This window comes from Elephas maximus, chromosome 5, assembly GCF_024166365.1.
Source record: "Elephas maximus indicus isolate mEleMax1 chromosome 5, mEleMax1 primary haplotype, whole genome shotgun sequence".
NCBI lineage: Eukaryota > Metazoa > Chordata > Mammalia > Proboscidea > Elephantidae > Elephas > Elephas maximus.
Window position 1 is genome coordinate 68,249,608 of NC_064823.1, and position 20,677 is coordinate 68,270,284.

The 20,677-nt window shown below is 35.9% G+C and overlaps 1 protein-coding gene and 1 long non-coding RNA gene across 7 annotated transcripts in view; one reads left to right on the top strand and one right to left on the bottom strand.

Annotated features, from left to right (window-relative positions):
* KLHL8 (kelch like family member 8) overlaps positions 1-20,677 on the top strand; it is a 64,173-nt gene that overhangs the window by 12,407 nt on the left and 31,089 nt on the right. For 2 of the 6 annotated variants that reach the window (XM_049885777.1, XM_049885778.1), the window contains exons 2-5: positions 9,990-10,205; positions 15,585-15,947; positions 18,042-18,590; positions 20,392-20,578. In XM_049885777.1, coding sequence (XP_049741734.1) covers positions 15,735-15,947; positions 18,042-18,590; positions 20,392-20,578 — 949 coding nt within the window. In that variant the 5' untranslated portion in view covers positions 9,990-10,205; positions 15,585-15,734. Of the gene's footprint in view, positions 1-2,257; positions 2,276-9,989; positions 10,206-15,584; positions 15,948-18,041; positions 18,591-20,391; positions 20,579-20,677 lie in introns of those variants that run through there. The other 4 variants (XM_049885775.1, XM_049885780.1, XM_049885779.1 and 1 more) reach the window with 3 other exon arrangements.
* Positions 1-20,677, bottom strand: part of LOC126076992 (uncharacterized) — a 33,440-nt gene that overhangs the window by 3,375 nt on the left and 9,388 nt on the right. The window contains exon 2 of the long non-coding RNA XR_007517633.1: positions 19,802-19,873. This is a non-coding gene — a long non-coding RNA (uncharacterized LOC126076992). The remainder of the gene's footprint in view (positions 1-19,801; positions 19,874-20,677) is intronic.

The window sequence follows — 20,677 nt, forward strand, 5'->3', positions numbered from 1 at the left end:
GTCAGGAGGGATCAGTCCCTGGAGAAGGACCTCATGCTTTGGCAAAGTACAGGGTTAGTGGAAAAGAGGAAGATCTTCAACGAGGTGGATTGACACAGTGGCTGCAATAGTGAACTCAAGCATAACAACGGTTGTAAGGATGGCCCAGGACTGGGCAGTGTTTCGTTCTGTTGTGCATGGGGTCGCTATGAGTTGGAAGCAACTCGACAGCACCTAGCATCAACAAGTCCCTAGTTTACATTAGGGTTTACTCTTTGTATTGTGCAGTTTTCTGGGCTGTGACAAACGTATATATCTTGTGTCCATCATTACAGTATCATATAGAATAGTTTCACGGCCCTTAAAATGCCATGCTTCACCTGTTCATACCTTTTCCCTCCCCTGGGCCCCTTGCAACCACTGATCTTTTTACTGTCTCTATAGTTTTGTGTTTTCCAGAATGTCACACACTGGAATCATACAGTGTGTAGCTTTTCCAGACTGGATTCTTTAAGTTAGCAGTATGCATTTAAGATTTCTTTTATATCTCTTTGTAGTTTGATAACTTATTTCTTTTATTGCTGAATTATACTCCATTGTGTGGATGTATCACAGTTTGTTTATTCTTTCACCTATTAAAGGACAGTTTTTGGAAATTATTAATAAAGCTGCTGTAAACATTTATGTGCAGATTTTTGTGTAGACGTACGTTTTCAACTCATTTGGGTAAATATCTAGGAGCAAAATGCTATGCTCAGCTTTGTATGAAAGTGCCAGACAATTTTCATAGTGGCTGTAGCGTTTCGCATTTCCACAGCAATGGACAAGAGTTGGTGTAGTTCAACATCCTTGCCAGCATTTCGTGTTGTCAGTGTTTGGATTTTAGCCATTCTTACAGATGTGTAGTGATATCTCATTGTTGTTTTAATTTGCAGTTCCCTAAAAAAAAAAAAAATTTTTTTTTTTTTTTTTTTTTAATGACATATGGGAAACCCTGGTGGCGTAGTGGTTAAGAGTTTGGCTGCTACTCAAAAGGTTGGCAGTTTGAATCTACCAGGTGCTCCTTGGAAACCCTATGGGGCAGTTCTACTCTGTCCTCTAGGGTCGCTTTGAGTTGGAATTGACTTGATGGCAACTGGTTTGTTTTTGGTGAATGACGTATGATGTTGAACATCTTTTCATGTTTATTTGCCATCTTTATATCTTCTTTGCTGAGGTGTCTATTCAGATCTTTTGCCCATTTTTATTTAAAAAAAATTTTCTTTTATTATACTTTAGATGAAAGTTTACAGAGCAAACAAGTTTCTCATTAAACAGTTAATACACGTACTGTTTTGTAACATTGGTTGCCAACCCCACAACATGTCAACATTCTCCCCCTCTCAGCCCTGGGTTCCGTATTACCAGCTTTCCTGTCCCCTCTTGCCTTTTTGTCCTTGCCCCTGAGCCGGTGTGCCCATTTAGTCTTGTTTTGTTTTGTGGGCCTGTCTGATCTTTTGGCCATTTTTAAATTGAGTTATTTGTTTTCATAATTTTGAAATTTAAGAACTTTTTGTGTATCTTGGGTACAAGGTCTTTATCAGATACGTGTTTTGCAAAATATTTTCTTCCAGTCTGTAGCTTGTCTTTTTATTTTCAACAGTGTTTTTCGCAGAACAGACGTTTTTAATTTTAATGAAGTCCAATTTATCAGTTTTGTCCTCTTTTGTATCCGAAAGCTCGTTGCCAAACCCAAGGTCACCTAGATTTTCTTCTTTCATCTTCTAGAAGTTGTATAGTTTTGCATTCACTGTTTAGGTCTGTGATCCATTTTGAGTTAATTCCGTGAAAGCTGTAAGGTCTGTATCTAGATTCCCTTTTTTTTTGCCTTTGATGTCCAGTTGTTCCAGCACCATTTGTTGAAAGGACAATTCTTTCTTCGTTAAATTGCCTTTGCTCCTTTGTCACAGATCTGTTGATTATATTTATGTGGATCTGTTTTGGTTTTTTTTTTTTGTTGTGTTCCATCCGTCCATTTATTTATTCTTTCAGCAGTACCACACTGTCTTGATCATTATAGCTTTATAGTAAGTCTTAAAGTTGAGTAGTGTCAATTCTCCAACTTTGTCCTTCTTTAGTACTGTGATGGCCCTGCTAGGTCTTATCCATATCGACTTTAGGATCAGTTTTCCATATCCCACAAAATTCAGTGGGATTGTATTGAATCTATACATGTTGTTTTCGTATTCATCTTTGAATCCTCAGAACCTGCACTATAATGTGATGACTGGCTGATTAAATGAATATAAGACAAATGGTGAGTTTTTCCCTTAACACTGACAATATTTCTATTCTGTATTACAGTTTCTTAAAATCTGCTTATAAAACCACATGACTAATATGTGTCCCTGGAAATGTGTATGTATATAATCTTTGAACTCAAGATTAAGTTTATGTGCTTACCTTGTGAGAATAAAAAGAGGTCCCCAAATTCCTAGGAAAAAAATGATTGCATGTATAGCCATTGTAACAGTCACTGGAACCAGTTTTAAACCTGCTTAATCAATAAATGGAGGCCTGGTGGTGCAGTGGTTAAGAGCTCGGCTGCTACCCAAAAGTTTGGCAATTCGAAGCCACTGAAACCCTATGGGGCAGTTCTAATCTGTCCTGTAGAGTCGATATGAGTCAGAATCAACTCGACCACAGCAATTTTTTTTTTTAATTATAAATGACAGTCTTTAGAATTGGTTTTAAACCAGTTTAATCAATCAACAGTAACTTGCCTGAGTAAACATGACTTTGCAAGCCATCCCAGTCAGTGACAGCCTTCCGAGTAACCGTGGTTCTAGGCCTCTGAAAATCCACCAGTCCTTGAATACCACATTTCCCCTTAGAGTCCATATAGGATCAGCAATGTGCTCTGCTCAGAGAGCCTGTGCCTGCCCACAGCAGTTCTTAAGTAATAAATTCAGCTTGGTGTTTTTGTTTTATTTTGGATATTGGCTGGGAAATATCTTATCCTTTGATACTTGGAAACAGTTGATTGGCAAATTTATTAATTGATATGCTTTATAATTTTATTCAAAGAATTATCATTTGTTACCTTAGGTACAACCCTGTGCCTTCTATGATATCCTCAAGTGAAAGTATTGAATAATATAGACCCCCTCCTAAAAGGAGGCTCATACATATAGTTCACACATACAGCTAAAATTCAGGCCCTTTCTTTTACTGTTTTATACTAGATTTTGGGACTATTATGACTGTAATAAACTAATTGATCCAGTTGAAACAAGAAAGTGATTATGGTGAAGTGTCAGTGGAATATCTTCTTAATCAAACAGATCCCAGAATAAAAACATATTGCCAAGTGTTCAGTGTAGTGGATATGTTGTTTATAGACTCTGGAAATGACATTAATGTTTAAAAGCATACTTTGATAACATTCTAGTACATGCTAATGATAACATTTTTTAAGGCAAAGTAGTAAATTGTAAGTTGTGCTATACCTTGACTGAATAGGACTGTTGAAGCTACGATATAGTCTATCAGAGCAGGAGATTCTTCTTTAATTATCAGCACAATCTATTTTCTTTTGGACTATTTGATTAAAAATTTTAAATCTCTACTTTTTGCTTTTGTAAATTAAAAGGAAGTAATGAGTATAACCTTTTTTTCCCTGACTTAAAAGTTAAAAAAAAAAAGAAATTATAAGAAAAGTATTCACCTTTGAAATAAAATGGTTCAAAAATTTAAATGAGTATCTTTGTTAAAATATTTACAGTGATCGTGATTAAAAGAATATATCCAGAAGCTACAGTGTTATTTAATTAAAATAATTTTTAAATATATGTTGATTTGGATAATAGTATTAAAGTAACCTCTAGTGTCCATAATTAATCTGTTAATTCATCCCCAAAATATTTTTAAATACCTCTCTTTGCTTTGTATTTTGCTTAACATGTGAGCCCTAGCAGTGAAAAAAAGGTCCATGTATTTTGGGGGCTTACGTATTAGTGGGAGCTCTGGTGTCGTAGTGGTTAAGAGCTCCACTGCTAACCAGAAGGTCGGCAGTTTGAACACACCAGCCACTTGCTGGGAGAAAGATGTGGCAGTATGTTTCCGTAAACCCTATGGGGACAGTTCTACTCTGTCCTGTATGGTCACTGTGAGTCGGAACCGACCCAACGACACCTAACATAACATCAGTGCTGGGCTGCTGACTGGAAGGTTGTATGGTTTGAACCCATTCAGCTGCTCTGCAGGAGAAAGACCTGGCGACTGCGCCCATAGAGATTACAGCCTAGAAAACCCTCTGGGGCAGTTCTCCTCTGTCACATGGGGTTGCTATGAGTTGAAAAATGGACTCGATGGCACCTAACAACAACATAGTGTCAAGGAGCCCATGGGTGGTGTAAATGATTGACGAACTCAGCTGCTAACTGAAAGATTGGCGGTTCGAGGCCACCCAGAGTTGCCTTGGAAGAAAGGCCTGGTGATCCACTTCTGAAAAATCAGCCATTGAAAACCCTGTGGAGCACAGTTCTACTCAGACACATGAGATTGCTGTGGGTCTGAGTCGACTTGATGGCAACTGGTTTATAGTGTTAACAGGGAAGAACAGTAGTGAAGATGCAATTATTACAAATATATAATTGTGTGGTCCACTTTAAGATAAGTACAGTGAAACAGATACGATCAGATTATTGTGGGAGCACAAGGAAGTGTACCCACCCCAGGCTAGGGATAAGGGAGATTCGCAGGGACAGGAAGGCCTTCTTGAGCAGATAAACTTGAACTGAGTCTTAAAAGATAAGCAAGGGTCAGCCGATAAGAAGGAGGTGGTAGTGAATGACATTTCAAAAGGAGACTACAGCCTAAGTGATCAGAGGCAGAGGAGTATGAGATAACATGCAGTGTGTGGAGAATCACAAGCAGTCAGACTTTGCTCTTTACACCACAAGATAGGATTTATCATCTTGTTACTTTACAAATAAATGATTTGAATTAATTTTGGTAAATACACACACATGATTAATTAACTTTCAGATATATTTCTAAAATAATTCAGATAGTGCCATAAAATGTAATATCTTGTGGTTAAAGAAGAATGAATCTAATAGCATTACTGCTGTTAGGATTGCAGCAGCAACTATAGTATAGCATTGAGTCTTTTTAGAGGTGCTTTCTTTTTTTTTTTCAATCAAAGTGCCATTTGGGGTACTTCTTTCTACTTAGCACCCTTCTAATTAATGTGTAGTACAAAAGAAGAATCACTCATTGCCTGCAAAGAGCTTAGTTATGAGGCTAATCAGTATAATGTGAGTGTAGTATAGTATTTTGCATAATAGTATTACATGTTGATAAAACCCATCCCTGTCGGGTCAATTCCAACTCATAGTGGCCCTATAGGAGTAGAACCTATAGAGTAGAACTACCCCATAGGGTTTCCAAGGCTATAATCTTCATGATAACAGACTTCCACATCTTTCCCCCAGCGAGCGGGTGGTGCCTTCAAACTGCTGACCTTTTGGTTAGCAGCTCAGCTCTTAACCACTGTGCCACCAGGGCTCTACATGTTGATTAAAAAAAAAAGTGCATGCTAAATATGATAAAGATGACATGTGCAAAGAAGTTAGAGAAAAAAAGATTAAGGTAGACCGGTTTAGCATAGTAGTATCTTTATGCTTTTACGATAAGTCCTGTTTAAGTTGTGTTTACATGTAAAAGCACATTAGTGTCATTAAATATTCTCTGCAGCAAAGCAGTAAAATCTGCGTGCTTCCGACTTAAGTAATAGAACTTCCTATTTTGTTGATTGATATGACTTTACTAGCATTTAAAGGAATAAAAATTTGCCTCAACTTCTTGCCTGCTTCAGTGTTGTAACGTGCCAGGGTGTGGTAGAAACAGACTTTATGGTCTATTTTTTTCCCCCTGGTATTTTTAACCTCTTAACATATTTAGGGGATGGAGAGTATCATATTTTTTTCTCCCTAAGAGTCAGAATCTTAGATAAATATTTTTTAAAATTCTGGGTTAGAGTTTAGACTGAGCACTTCCCGTTAATACTAATATACAGTCTTTATAAATCCTGAAGCCTGCTGAGTTCTTTAGACAGAGTGAAATGTCTTAGAGTAAATATTCTTTTCCTGCTTGTCCTTCTGTTGTATATAATAGATTTTTTAAAAGTTGAAGGCACTGCAGGTTCTGAACACATCATTTTAAGAGAATTTTGAATAGAAAGTTTTTGAGCTATTGTGTCTTGCCCAAATTTTAACTTCAGATGTAAAAACAATTTTACGAATATTTATTAATGCCCTTTTTATAGAAGGAGTCTTTTGGTGAAGGAAATAATTTCCTAACAATCATAAAAAATAAAGCCTTTCACTAGACAGAAACTGGAACAGTTTCATACAAGGGAAAAAGGGTGGTAGTTTCAAATTGTATGTATTTAAACCTAGTAAAGTTGAAAAATAAGATATTAGTGATGCCTTTCATCACAATACTCAGATACTTAGGGCACAAAATATGTTACGATGAAAATTCTAGGTGAAAGAAGACTCACTAGACTAGCCGGTAATGAAGGGTTGTCCTAATTTTTTATATTGCAAAGAAAAAAAAGCAGCCTACGAAAATCAGGCTAATTGAATCAGTCATGACCCAGGCTCTCTGCTCATTATGGTTAAGATACACAGATGTTGTTCAGATACAGCCTGAACAGTTTACATATGAGTGTAGCAGAGTATTGTACATAATAGCATTGTATGTTGATAACTCGTTGCCATCAAGTTGATTCTGACTCAAAGCAACCCTACAGGACAGAGTAGAACTGTCCCATAGAGTTTCCAAGGAGCTCCTGGTAGATTCGAACTGCCAACCTTTTGGTTAACAGCTGTAGCACTTAACCACTATGCCACCAGGATTTCCATACGTACATACTAAAATGTTATATAGATGAAGAAGTTAGAGAAAAAGAGATTACGGTAGACTGGCTTAAGATAGTAAGTAGTATCGTTACTACTATGCTGCTAGTTAAATGTAAAGCACAAGAAAAGGAAGAAAATGAATGAGTCACAGAAGTACGGAGTGCTATAGGAGTTCAAAGGAGGGCGAAATCGTATCCCAGTATCCCACTGGGAGAATTTGAGAAGGCTTCATGAAAGAAGCATTATTTAAGCTGGGCCTTGAACGGTATTCCCTCATAAGAAATAACTTGAGCAGTTGCACATATACTTGAGGAAAACTGAAGAGTGAAGTCTGTGATATTGGCAATGTCCTCAACTTTAAAAAACCTGTTACATACCTGAATGGGTCTGATGGGCTACATGTGAATGGACCTAACCCTAGTTACCATCATTTTCTAGCTGTGCGATATCGGGCCAGTCATGGATGGTTAGGCCATCAACCATGTAGCTGTGATGCTTAATTGAGAGAGTATTCTAGCACAAATGTGGTACATAGTGGTACACAGTGATTTAATAAACAGTTTCTTTTCTTCTTCCCCTTCTGTTATGTCAGAAATTAATGGAGGATCCAGAACAATGAGATGGTGCCCGGCTACCACCACTGACTGCTTTGATGGGGATCACAGTAGAGGGTCCCAGGCAGAGCTGGAGAGAAATGTAGAACAAAATTCTAACTCAAAAAGAAAGACCAGACTTGCTGGCCTGACAGAGACTGGAGAAACCCTGAGAGTATGGCCCCGGACACCCTTTCAGCTCAGTAATGAGGTCTCTCCTGAGGTTCACCCTTCAGCCAAAGATTGAACAGGCACATGGAACAAAACAAGACTAAAGGGGCGCACCAGCCCTGGGGCAGGGACTGGAAAGCAGGAGGGAACAGGAAAGCTGGTAATAGGGAAGCCAGGATTGAGAAGGGAGAGTGTTGACATGTTGTGGGGTTGTTAACCAGTGTCATAGAACAATGTGTGTACTAACTGTTTGATAAGAAACTGGTTTGTTCTGTAAACCTTCGTCTAAAGTACAATTAAAAAAAAAAATTAATGGAGGAAAAGACTGGAAGGTAAATTGAAGCCAGAGCATGGAGGGCCTTGAATGCCAGGAGAAGCTGTTTGAACCACATACCTTAAGCGGTTTGAAAGTGACGGAACTGGAGAAATCAGATACTGCCCTTGATAGATGTTTAGGGATGGGAGGAAGGAGTGTGGTGGTTGATTAGGGGAGGCTATTATAATCCAGACAAGATATGACATGAGTCTGAACTGAAGTACTGTCAGTGAGAATAGGAAGAAAGAAATGAATGGGAGAGAGGTTTCCCAAGTAGAATCTAGGGGAATTGAAACTGTTAGGTTGTGAGAGTTGAGAGAGGAGTCATGTATGGCTAGGTTTTGAACTAGAGTAACTGAAAAAGTGGTATTGCCACTTGCCAAAGCAGGGGAATCAGAAAGAATAGCTGTTTTTAGAGGGCAGAAGATAGGCCTTGGTGTTTTCATGTGTTTTGTTCCATAATTCTGTTTCACTTGCAAAGCACCCTAAACAGTGTAGTGGTTAGCAGCACAGACCCTGGAACCGTAACTATGTAAGTTTGAGCTCTGGCTCCACCACTTACGTAAGTTCTACTTCATCTCACTGTGTCTCAGTTTTCTCATCTGTAAAATGAGCGAAATAAAACTAGCTACCTCTTAGAAGTATAAAAGTATAGTGGAGACTAAATAATTTAATATACATAGACCACTTAGAACAGTGGCTGGCAGAGAGTGTTTCTGTCATCATTATGATGATGATGATGTCTGCTTTTATGTCTTATTCCATGGATTTATTTATCTTCTTAGGAAATAGAGTTGCTCATGATTATATTGCCTTTTGTATTCTTTGAATTTTGTCATGAATGTGTTAGAACATAACTGACTTTTTAAAATTTTACTTTATTTTCACACATTAAAATTAGTATTTTTGGATGAATTTTAATATATATATATTCATCTAATCATCACCAAAATCAGAATACAAAATGGTTCCATCATCTCCCCAAATTCCCTTGTGTCACGCCTTTATAATCACACCCCATCCCCAACCCAAACCTCTGGCAATCACTGATCTTTCTGTTACTATGAGTTTGACTTTTTGAGAATGTCATGTAAATGGAAGCATTAAGTATGTAGCCTTTTGAGATTGGCTTCTTTCACTCAGCATAATGCCTTTGAGATTCATGTGAGTCATTCCCCGTATGGAGTGCATCCTTTTTATTGCTGAGTAGTGTTATCATTATATGAATGTACCACAAAAAAAAAAAAAAAAAACATGAAAAACTGATCCTGTTGCGTCGATTTCGACTCAAAGTGACCCTGTAGAGTAGACCTGCCCCATAGGGTTTCCAGGCAGTGGCTGGTGGATTTGAACTGCTGACCTTTTGGTTAGTAGCCGAGCCCTTAACCACTGGGCCACCAGGGCTCCATGAGTGAATAGAGCTGCTATAAACTTTCATGGACAGGTACAAATTTTCATTTCTCTAGGGTAAATACTAGAGGTCCCTGGGTGGTGCAAATAGTTTGCACTTGCCCGCTAACTGAAGGGTTGGTGGTTTGAACCCACGCAGTGGCACCATGGAAGAAAGACCTGTCAAGCTGCTTCTGTAAAGATTACAGCCAAGAGAACCCTATGGAGATCATTTCTGCTCTGTAATATGTGGAGTTGCCATGAGTCAGAATTTACTCGATGGCAATGGGTATTTTTTTTTTTTTTTTTTTTTTACAGTAGATACCTAGGAGTGGAATTGCTGGGTCATGTGTTAAATGTATGCTTAACTGTATAAGAAACTGCCAGGATTTTTTAGGGTGGCTGTACCGTTTTGCATTCCCACCAGTGGTATAGTTGAAGTCTAGTCGTTCCACATCCTCACCAGCACTTGGTATTGATAGTATTTTTTATTTTAGCCACTCTAATAGGTGTTTTTTTTTTTTTTAGTGTTTAGTGGTATCTCATCATGATTTTATTTGTCATTTCCCTAATAGCTAATGATATTGAACATATTTTTAAGTGCTTATTTGCCATCTCTATATCCTCTTTAAGGAGCTCTGATGGTGCAATGGTCAAGCGCTCAGCTGCTAACCAAAAGTTTGGCAATTTGAACCCACCCAGTGGCTCTGCAGAAGAAAGACCTGGCGATCTCCTCCTGTAAAGATTATCGCCTAGAAAACTCCGTGGGGCAGTTCTTCTCTGCCACATGTAGTTGGTATGAATTGGAAATCTACTCGGCAGCACCCAGCAATAACAACACCCTCTTTGGTAAAGTGTCTGAATCTTTTGTCCATATTTTAATTTGGTTTGTGTTCTTACTTTTGAGTTTTGAGAGCCCTTTATATATTTATGATACAAGTTTTCTGTTAGATATGTGACTTGCGAACATTTCCTCCTAATGTATAGCTTGTGTTTTTATTCTTTCACAGTGACTTTCTCACAGCAAGTTTTTAATTTTGATGAAGTCCACTTTACCAATTTCTTTTCTTGTGTCTAAGAATTCTTATGTCTAAGAACCCATGACCTAACCCTGAGTTATGAAGTTTTCCTCCTATGGTTTCTTAAAGTTTTATACTTTATATAGTCTATGAGGTGTGAAGTTTAGGTCAAGGTTCATTTCTTTTGCATATGATGTTCAGTTGTTCTAAAGTCATTGTTGACAAGACAGGTTTTTTTTCCACTGAATTGTTTTTATACCTTGTCAAAATCAATTGGCTGTATTTGTCTACTTCTGAACTTTCTTTTCTATTGACGTATGTATCTATTCCTTCACCATTACTCCATTGTCTTTTTAACTTTTCTTTTTTTAATTAAGCAACTTAGTTTCTCATTAAAACAATAAATACACATAGTGTTTTTTGACATTGGTTGCCAGCCCCATGATGTGTCTACACTCTCCCCTTCTTGACTTTGAGTTCCCTGTTTCCATTTGCCCAGTTTTCCTGTCCACTCCTGCCTTCTTGTCCTTGACCATGGGCTGGTGTGCTCATTTGGTCTTATATGCATGGTTGAGCTACCTGTCTTATCGTTTGTTTATGGGCCTGTCTGATCTTTGGCTGAAGGGTGAACCTAAGGAGTGACTTCGGTACTAAGTTAAAAGGGTGTCAGGGTTTCTCCAGGTTCTTTCAGACCAGTAAGTTTGGTCTTTTTTTTGGAATTTGAGTTTTGTTCTACATTTTTCTCCAGGTCTGTCCAGGACCCTCTATTGTGATCCCTGTCAGAGCAGTTGGTGGTGGTAGCTGGGCACCATCTAGTTGTGCTGGACTCAGTCTGGTGTTGGTTGTGGTAGTTGTGGTCCATCAGTCCTTGTGTCTTTGGTTTTCTTCATTCTCCATTCTCCCTTGCTCCAGACGGGGTAGGACCAGTAGAGTATCTTAGATGGCCACTCACAAGCTTTTAAGACCCAAATCCTTCTCACATAAGCTTTTAATTTTAGATGTACAGAAAAATTAAGAAAGATAGGATAGAGAATTCCCGTGTACCCCACACCCATTTCCCCCTATTGTTAACATCTTACGTTATGGTACATTTGTTAATCTTAATGAACAAATACTTACATATTATTAACTAAAGTCCATGCTTTATTCATATTTCCTTAGTTTTTCCCTCATGTCCTTTTTCTGTTCCAGGATCACATCCAGAATACCACATTGCATGTAGTCATCGTGTCTCCTTAGGCTCTCTTGCTTATTGTAGCTTTGTATTAAGTTTTAAAATCAGGCATGTTGGTATTGTGAACCTTACTCTTTCAATATTGTTTTATATATTCCAGTTCCTTTGCATTTCCATATAAATTTTACACTTAGTTTGTCTATATCTAAGTACCTCCTGTGATTTTGATCCATAAAATTAAATCTATAGATCAATTTGCAGAGAATCAACATGTTTACTATGTTGAGTCTTCCAACCTATGAACATGCTATGTTTCTCCATTTATTTAGGTTTTTATATTTCTTTCATCAGTGTTTTGTAGTTTCAGCATACAGATCCTGTACGTTTTGTTAGATTTATACCCAAGTATTTCATTTTTCTTGAACTATTTATTGCTTTTTTAGATTTCAACTTCCAGTTGTGCATGCTAGGATATAGAAATGTGATTTTTTTTTTTTATGTTGACCTTGTATTTTGTGACCTTGCTGAACTTATTAGTTCTAGGTATTCCTTGGGATTTTTTTACATAGATAATCATGTCTACAAATAGGGATGATTCTATTTCTGTGTCCCTTTTATTTCTTTTCAATCTTTGTGCCTTGTATTTGTTCTTCTTGCCTTTCTTCACTGGAGACAACTTCCAGTGTGATGTGGAATAGCAGTGGTGAGAGTGGACATCCTTGCCTTGTTCCTGATATTGGCAGGAAAGCACTTGTTATTTCACCATTAAGTATGATGTTAGCTGTAGGTTTTTTTAAAGATCCCTTTTATGAGATTGGAGAAGTTCTCTTTATTCCTACTTTGTTGAGAGTTTTTATTATAAATTGATATTGAGTTTTGTCTGCATCAGTATGCTTTTTTTCTGCATCAATTAATGTATTCATGTGGTTTTTCTTTTTTAGACTGTTAATATGGTGTATCATATAGATTGATTTTCTAATATTGAAGCAGCCTTGCATTCTTGGGATAAACCCTATTTGGTCATTGTGTTAGAGCCCTGGTGGCAAAGTGGTTAAGAGATATGGCTGCTAACCAAGAGGTTGGCAGTTGGAATCCACCAACTGCTCCTTGGAAACCATATGGGGCAGCTCTACTCTGTCCTTTAGGGTCGCAGTGAGTTGGAATCAACTCAACAGCAGTGGGGTTTTTTTTCTTTTTGGTAATTGTGTTATTCTTTTTATATTTTGCTGGATTATGTTTGCTAATATTTTGTTGATAAATTTTGGGTCGATGTTCACGAGTGATATTAATTTGTAGTTTTCCTTTGTACAGTCTGTGTCTGGTTCTGGTATCAGTAATACTGGTTTCATAAAATGAGTTGAGAATTGTTCCCTCTTCTGTATTCTGAAAGAGGTTGTATAGAACTGATATTTCTTTTTTAAATGTACGGTAGAATTTACCAATGAAACTACTTGGATTTGGAGATTATTTTTTAAACTATGATTCAATTTCTCTGATAGTTACAGGTTATCTCTTGGGTGGGTTTTGGTAATTTGTGATTTTCGAGGAGTTGTTCCATTTCATCTAAGTTGTCATATTTATGTATGTGGAGTTTTTCATAGTATTCGCCCTGTAAACCTTTTAATGGTTTGTGGGGTCTGTAGTGATGTTTCCTATTTTATTCCTGATATTGATGATTTGTGCTTTCTGTTTTTCTTTGTCAGTCTTGTTAGATGTTTATCAATTCAACTGATCGTTGCGAAGAAATATCTCTGTCTCTTTGAATTTTGTTTCATTTTCTATTTTCAAGTTCATTGGTTTCTATTATATTTTCTTTCTTCTGCTTGCTTTCTGGTTATTTTGCTCTTGTTTTTCTAGTTTCCTAGATAGAACATTAAGTTATTCTTCTTTTCTAATACAAGCACTTAATGCTATAATTTCTCCTAAGCTGTCTCTTAGCTGTATCCCACAAATTTTGATATGTTGTATTTTCATTTTGTTTGGTTCAAAATGTTTTCAAATTTCTCTTGAGAATTCCTCTTTGCTCTGTGGATTATTTAGAAGTGTGTTATTAATTTCCAAGCATTTGGAGATTTTTCTGTCTGCTACTTATTTCTGGTTTAATTCCATTATACTCAGAGAACATACCATGTATGATGTGATTTCTTTTACATTTGTTAAGGGTTGTTTATTGAGCCAGGATATTGTTTATCTTGTTGAATGTTCCACATGCACATGAAAGGAATGTACATTCTGCTGTTGTTGGGAGGAGTCAGTCAGGCCTTCAAACCGTAATTTTCGTATGTCAGTTCACCAAAATTTTAAAAATTCAGTTCTATTCTTGTTTCGCTTTGTTGACCATGACTGAACTGATTTGAACCTGTTTTCTTACTCTTCTGCAAATGGATAAACTGGAGTGATTTCATGTGAAGAAATGTGGCTACCAAATTCTTTCCTTATATTGCAAATAAAATTGAATTTTTATATTAATTCAAATTTTGTTCTCCCCCAGATTTTGTAATTAGTTTTGAAAGTAGCAATATTAAACAGTTTCTTTCTACACATTCATTAATAATTAAATCTTAAATGATAATGATGTTCAATTTTAACCACTGTCTCAAAATGTTTCAATAAAAGAAAAACATGACATAAAACATTATTATTTTTAAAAAATATGTTCTTTAAATATACTAGAATTCACTGCAGCACTGAGCCACATTAAAAATAGTATTGTGATAAAAAAAAAAAAACACTGCTAATATACTGTATAAATACTAAAGATTTGAAATACTTTTTTAGTAGGAAATTCTCAACTTAATACTATAAAATACACTGAAAACAAACTTAATTTTGATGTAGGTGACATTTCAGTACTAACACTCAATAAATCCTGTTCTGTTGCTGTTGAGTCGATTCCAACTCATAGCAATGGTATAGGACAGAGTAGAACTGCCCCCATAGGGCTTCCAAGGAGTGGCTGGTGGATTTGAACTGCCAGCCTTTTGGTTAACAGCCAAGCTCTTAAATTGTAAAATTGGTAAGAATTTATTCACGAATAGCTCTAAATACAAATTCCATTATCATAACTAAGACATCAATACATAAAGGCAAAGCACAATAAGATATTTAATATTTTAATATTCACCTCAGTTCTAAGCTGAAGAATTACCATAACATACATAAAATAAACATTTTATTACAAATACAGATTTAATTAATACACAGTTACACAGCTCATTAAGAAAACATCATTGCAATAAACCATAATTACACCTAATTAAAAGAATGTCCTTTAATACTTCTTCATTTAAGCTATTCCTGTTGTCTCGAAAGATGAACTTCCGACCTGAGAAAGCTCTCTCAACACTGACCTGAGTAGCTGGTGCACTCAAAACTACCGTAGCAGTTTTGTATAACTGGGGCTTTTGTGGATGGTTTTTTTCCCAAAATTCAAGAATACCTTTTTTTCTCTCAACTCTTTGTACACCATCGAAGCTTGATAATATAGAGTCAATATTAACAGTACGTTGGCAAAAATTTCAGGTTGTTTTGTTTTGTTTTGGTTTGGTTTTCGGTTTGGTTCTGGTTTGAAGCCCTGGAGTCGGTTAGATCCAGTTAGTTGAAGTTATTCTGTTCTGTGGCTCTGTTTATTCTCTGTCAACTAGATCTGCCTGTTACTGAGAGAGGAATGTTGAAGATTCTTACCTATAATTGTGGATTTGTCTATTTCCCCTTTTAGTTCTGTCAGTTTTTGCTGTATTAAAGTCTCTTGATACTCAGTTATTAGGTACGTATACATACAGGATTGTTATATATTCTTGGTGAATTCACTGACACGAAATAATTAGCTGAGGTGAATTGTGTGACATTTAGCATAAAAGCTAGAAAGTTATTTGGGGCTTTTTTTTTCCTTTTATTTTAGAAATGATTATTAGGTTATTTTGCACATATAAAAAACCCAGTGCCGTTGAATAGTACTAGTAAATTATAATTACTAGTGATAGTTTTTTTATTTCTTTTATTTGTTTTTATATATGTTTTATTGTTGCTTTTCAGTCTCAACAAACTGGAAATGCCAGTTGAATGGATTTTGAAATGTGTCTGAAGTTTAATGGGCTGCATCTACCTTCTGCCTTCTCCCCCCTTTTAAAAAAGAATAAATGGAATGTTTGAGAGGAGAGCTGTATTAAAAGGAGAGCCTCTCAAATGGCTTCAGAACCTGGGAGTGCAAAACAAGCTAGAAGTCCCTTCACAAAGGGGAAACGGCAGCAGTACCAGCAAATAAAGAACAGATCTTCAGTTAGTGATGGTGATGGAGATGACTCCTTTATCTTTGAAGCAAATGAAGCTTGGAAGGATTTTCATGGTTCTCTGCTTCGATTTTATGAAAATGGAGAACTCTGTGATGTCACACTGAAGGTAAGACTGCCTAAACCCTGGTTTGTGAATTCTGTTAAAAAATTAAATGTAGTATCACATAAACAGAAATGATCATCTTGTACTTGTTGAAATAAGTGATATTCATTCTTCCTCCACATTAGTGAAACAAATTGGGGAAGGAGCATTTATAAGCAAAAAAAATATACACTGTAACGCTCCCCAAGCCTTTTTCTTTAGAAGTTCTCATTTAAAATTAATTCTCAAACAGTGGAACACAACTATAAGCTTATTATGTAATCAGAACTCTATATGAAAACAGGAAAATTGTTAGAATACTACTACAGCTATTACTTGTACTCATTGATTATTTAAAGTGAGAGGAAGACTGGATAACTGCTATATTAAAAAGAATAAAATATCCGAGTCAGTACAAAAAAATTCCACATGGAAAATAAACATTTAAGTGTAAAACCAAGTACTAGAAAAAGGTATGTGAAGTGAATATTTATGGAATATTAGACTGGGAATGACTTTCAAACATGATATCCAAGGCAGCAATCTTAAAGAAAAAGATTGATTTGGTTGTATAAAATTATGGGGGGTAATAAAATTTAAAAGCAAACTATAAAAGAGAAAAGAAGTTGAAATGTATATGACAGTAAATGTATGAGGTATGCTTATGAATAAGAAAAAAATCTATAGTTCATAGACAAAATACCAGTAGCCCCAAAATTATGAATAACTTAGTCTTGTTAGTCAGGGAAAAGATAAAATAATGAGATAATATTGTCATTCATCATAATGGCAAATATTTCTTAAAAAGTTAATATTTGGAATATGGCACAAGTATCATAGAAATGGACAGTTTGGCAATATATATCCAAATTGTATCTATTGTTTGAATCAGCATTTCTATTTATAAGAACTTATGCGTAGGAAATAATAGAAAATGTGAATAAAAATTCATTTACAAAGAAATTCACTTCTGTGTCATTTGTAATGGTAAACTATTAGAAGCAATCTAATTTTCAACAATTAAGGTGATAAGATTTCAGTGTTTTGTATTACTTTTATATAAAATATAGAATTTCAAACTAATTTAAATAGAGAATGAAAAATGTCCCAGCTAGGCTTGTAGTAAAGACTACTAAATATTGATTTATTTATGCTATGCCTCAATTTTCTCGACAGTAAATTGTGGATAATAAAGTACCTACTCATAGGGGTATTGGGACAATTATATGAGTTAATACATGAAAAACACTTAGAATAATGCCTGGTTCATACTAAGTGATAGATGATGTTTACTGTTATTTTCATTAATTCACAAAATGCTCCTGAAATATGAGATAACATGGAAAATCATAGCTTGTTGTATATATGTTATGTTGTAGTTGGGTGCTGTTGAGTCAATTCCGATTCACAGTGACCCCATATGACAGAGTAGAACCACCCTATAGGGTTTTCTTGGCTATATTCTTTACGGAAGCCGTGCCTTTTTAACAGATTGCCATGTCTTTCTCCCACAGAGCTGCTGGGTGGGTTCGAACTGCCAACTTTTCGCTAGCAACCAAGCACTTAACCGTTGCACCACCAGGGCTCCTCATATATGTTATAAAACCAAACAAACACATTGCCATCGAGTCAATTCCAACTTATAGCGACCCTATAGGACAGAGTGGTGGTGTAGTGGTTAAGAGTTCGGCTGCCAACCAAAAGGTCGACAGTTTGCATCCACCAGCTGCTCCTTGGGAACCCTACGGGGCAGCTCTACTCTGTCCTATAAGGTCACTATGAGTCAGAATTGATTCTACGGCAACGGGTTTTTTTTTTTTAAATAGGACAGAGTAGAACTACCCCATATGGCTTTCAGGGCTGTAAATGTTTATGGAAGCTATATATGTTACAGCCATGTATAAATAATAAGTGGTAGATACAGAAGAAGAAAATCGCCTGACTTTAAGAAACTGGCCTAGATTGAAAGCAAGGGACCAAAGGATTACATTGTTAAAACAAATACACTAAATTTTTACATTATCTGGGATTTCCGTCCCTGATACAACACATGCTTTATGCTGATCTGATGCTGATTTTGATGCTAAACTGAGTACTTTTTTTTTTTGTCTTGAACAGGTTGGCTCAAAGCTAATCTCTTGTCACAAGCTGGTTTTGGCTTGTGTTATTCCCTACTTCAGAGCCATGTTTCTCTCTGAAATGGCTGAAGCCAAGCAAACACTGATTGAGATCAGAGATTTTGATGGTGATGCAATAGAAGACTTGGTGAAGTTTGTCTATTCTTCCCGGCTTACTTTGACTGTTGACAACGTTCAGCCTCTCTTATATGCAGCCTGTATTCTGCAGGTTGAACTAGTAGCTAGAGCTTGTTGCGAATACATGAAGTTACACTTTCATCCCTCTAATTGCCTGGCAGTAAGAGCCTTTGCAGAAAGTCACAACCGAATAGACTTAATGGACATGGCAGATCAGTATGCCTGTGAGCATTTTACCGAAGTAGTGGAGTGTGAAGACTTTGTAAGTGTGTCACCCCAGCACCTCCATAAGCTTTTGTCTTCCAGTGATTTAAATATTGAGAATGAAAAGCAGGTCTATAGTGCTGCCATAAAGTGGCTTCTTGCTAATCCCCAGCATCATTCCAAATGGTTGGATGAAACACTTGCACAGGTAGGGGCTGAGATAAGATTGTGTATAGAAATGAAGTGATATGGAAGCAAATCACCGTGTTTCATTTATTCGGAAAAGTATAGATTATCAGAAGGAATATAGGTATCATTGATGAATGATTTTAAGACAGTAGTGAAAATGGCTTTGACTCTTTTAATCATTCGCTGTACTTTATTGTACATTCAAAATATGTATATTTGAATTAGAAATAGTCTACTTTCTAATATGAATATTTGAAATAGCCCTTTGAGATAGCTCAAGATACCTTGAGTTATCTAAATCGCCAGTTTTTTTTCCTCTTCGAAAAATGAAGCTTTTAATGTAGTAGTGAATATTTTGTTTATGCTAATAGAAAAGGAGCCTGAGGGAATAGCTCTAAATTAATATAATTCATAACTTAATGGTTTTATACTGAAGTTTCTAAATTTTACTAAGTTATTTTGCTAATCAAGGTAGATTTATTGCTATTGCACATATATTTATTCTGGAAAAGAATCACAAGACATAATGGGAGTTACTTTTGGGGAGAAGGACAAAAAAGGAGAAACGAGATTTTAGCTTTTCATTTTCTCCCTTTCTCCATAGTTTGACTTGTCTAACCTCAGAAATGTGTTCCTTTACTGTTTATTTTTTACTGTTAATAGGGGTTACTTGGGTAGGGAGATAATAAGTAGGCCCTTTAAAACTGGCTTTGTTCTTTATTTTCCTTTCTTTTCTCCTTCGACCCTCTTCTCCCCCTATTTCTTCCTTCCTTTGTTTTCGAGAAGTAAAATGAAGCTACTTATGATTGTTCTTATTTGTTTAGTTTTGCAAATTTAAATGCTTTGTTAAAATGTTGTGCGTGATAGAAGCACTTGGTGGTAATAATTACGCTAATTATAGTATAAAGTTTCTCAATAGCATTATCACAGACTTTAGCAAACAAATATTACGAAAGATAAAGTTGCTTGTAATTACCAGTGTTCTCATTGTAGATAATTGTAGACAAGTGAAGCAAACCTATTTAAAGTGATTGTAATGAGCCTGATATTTTTTCAGGTGCACGTAATGATATTTATGCATGCAAATGAGTAACTCCAGAACACTTTTAGGATTTTCTGTCTTAGAGTTATTTTGAAAATAAGTTTATCAACAAAAACAAGTTTCATTATCTTGAAGCTGTATCTTATTTGTGTGATGTGTACGTGCTGTTAACTCAAAAATAGTATTACCTGGTTTGATCATCCGCTCCAGTCCACTGGAAAATCAGTGCATCTTTTAGAGAAGAATGGTGGGTGCCTCTGCTGAAAGAGGGGATACTTCACTGAGTTAGTATGTAGCTTTCCTAGGTAACTGATTTGGAGGAAACAGCATTTATTTGTTCAGATATGAATGTGTGTTTAAGTAAGAAATAAATCACATTTCTATGTCTTAAATCTTAGCCTAAAAAAAGCAAAAGAACGAAGCACAACAATTTTGTTTTGATTGTATCTTTAGCAATAAAGGGGTTTTGTGATTATATCAGTACCATTTTTGGAAGTCAGTAAGTAATTTGAATGAACATATGAATTATTTTATTCAGTCTTCTTAAATCTGGATTCAAAAGAGGAAGGATATATTAATTGAACATATAGTCTGATTTGATTAGTGCAGATCAATACTGGAAATTACTTAAAACTTGGCACATTGAATTTCATTTACGTGTTAGAAAGACTTTATGAAGTAAATGAATTTTAAAAAGAGAACATAATGCAGTGAAAGTGGTGAATAAACTATCCGGTTACAACTTAAATTTTATATCCATAACTATTCATGATCTTAGGTTCGTCTGCCATTGTTGCCAGTTGACTTTCTTATGGGTGTTGTGGCAAAAGAACAGATTGTCAAACAAAATCTAAAATGTAGAGATTTATTGGATGAAGCAAGAAATTATCACCTTCACTTGAGTAGCAGAGCAGTACCTGACTTTGAATATTCCATCCGGACTACACCAAGAAAGCATACTGCTGGTAATTAATTCATTTTATTAACTCTGCTGGAAGAATCTTTGTTGTATTTGAGAGTTGGTTATGAATGCCCAAACTTAATTGTAATATGTTAGTACTGGA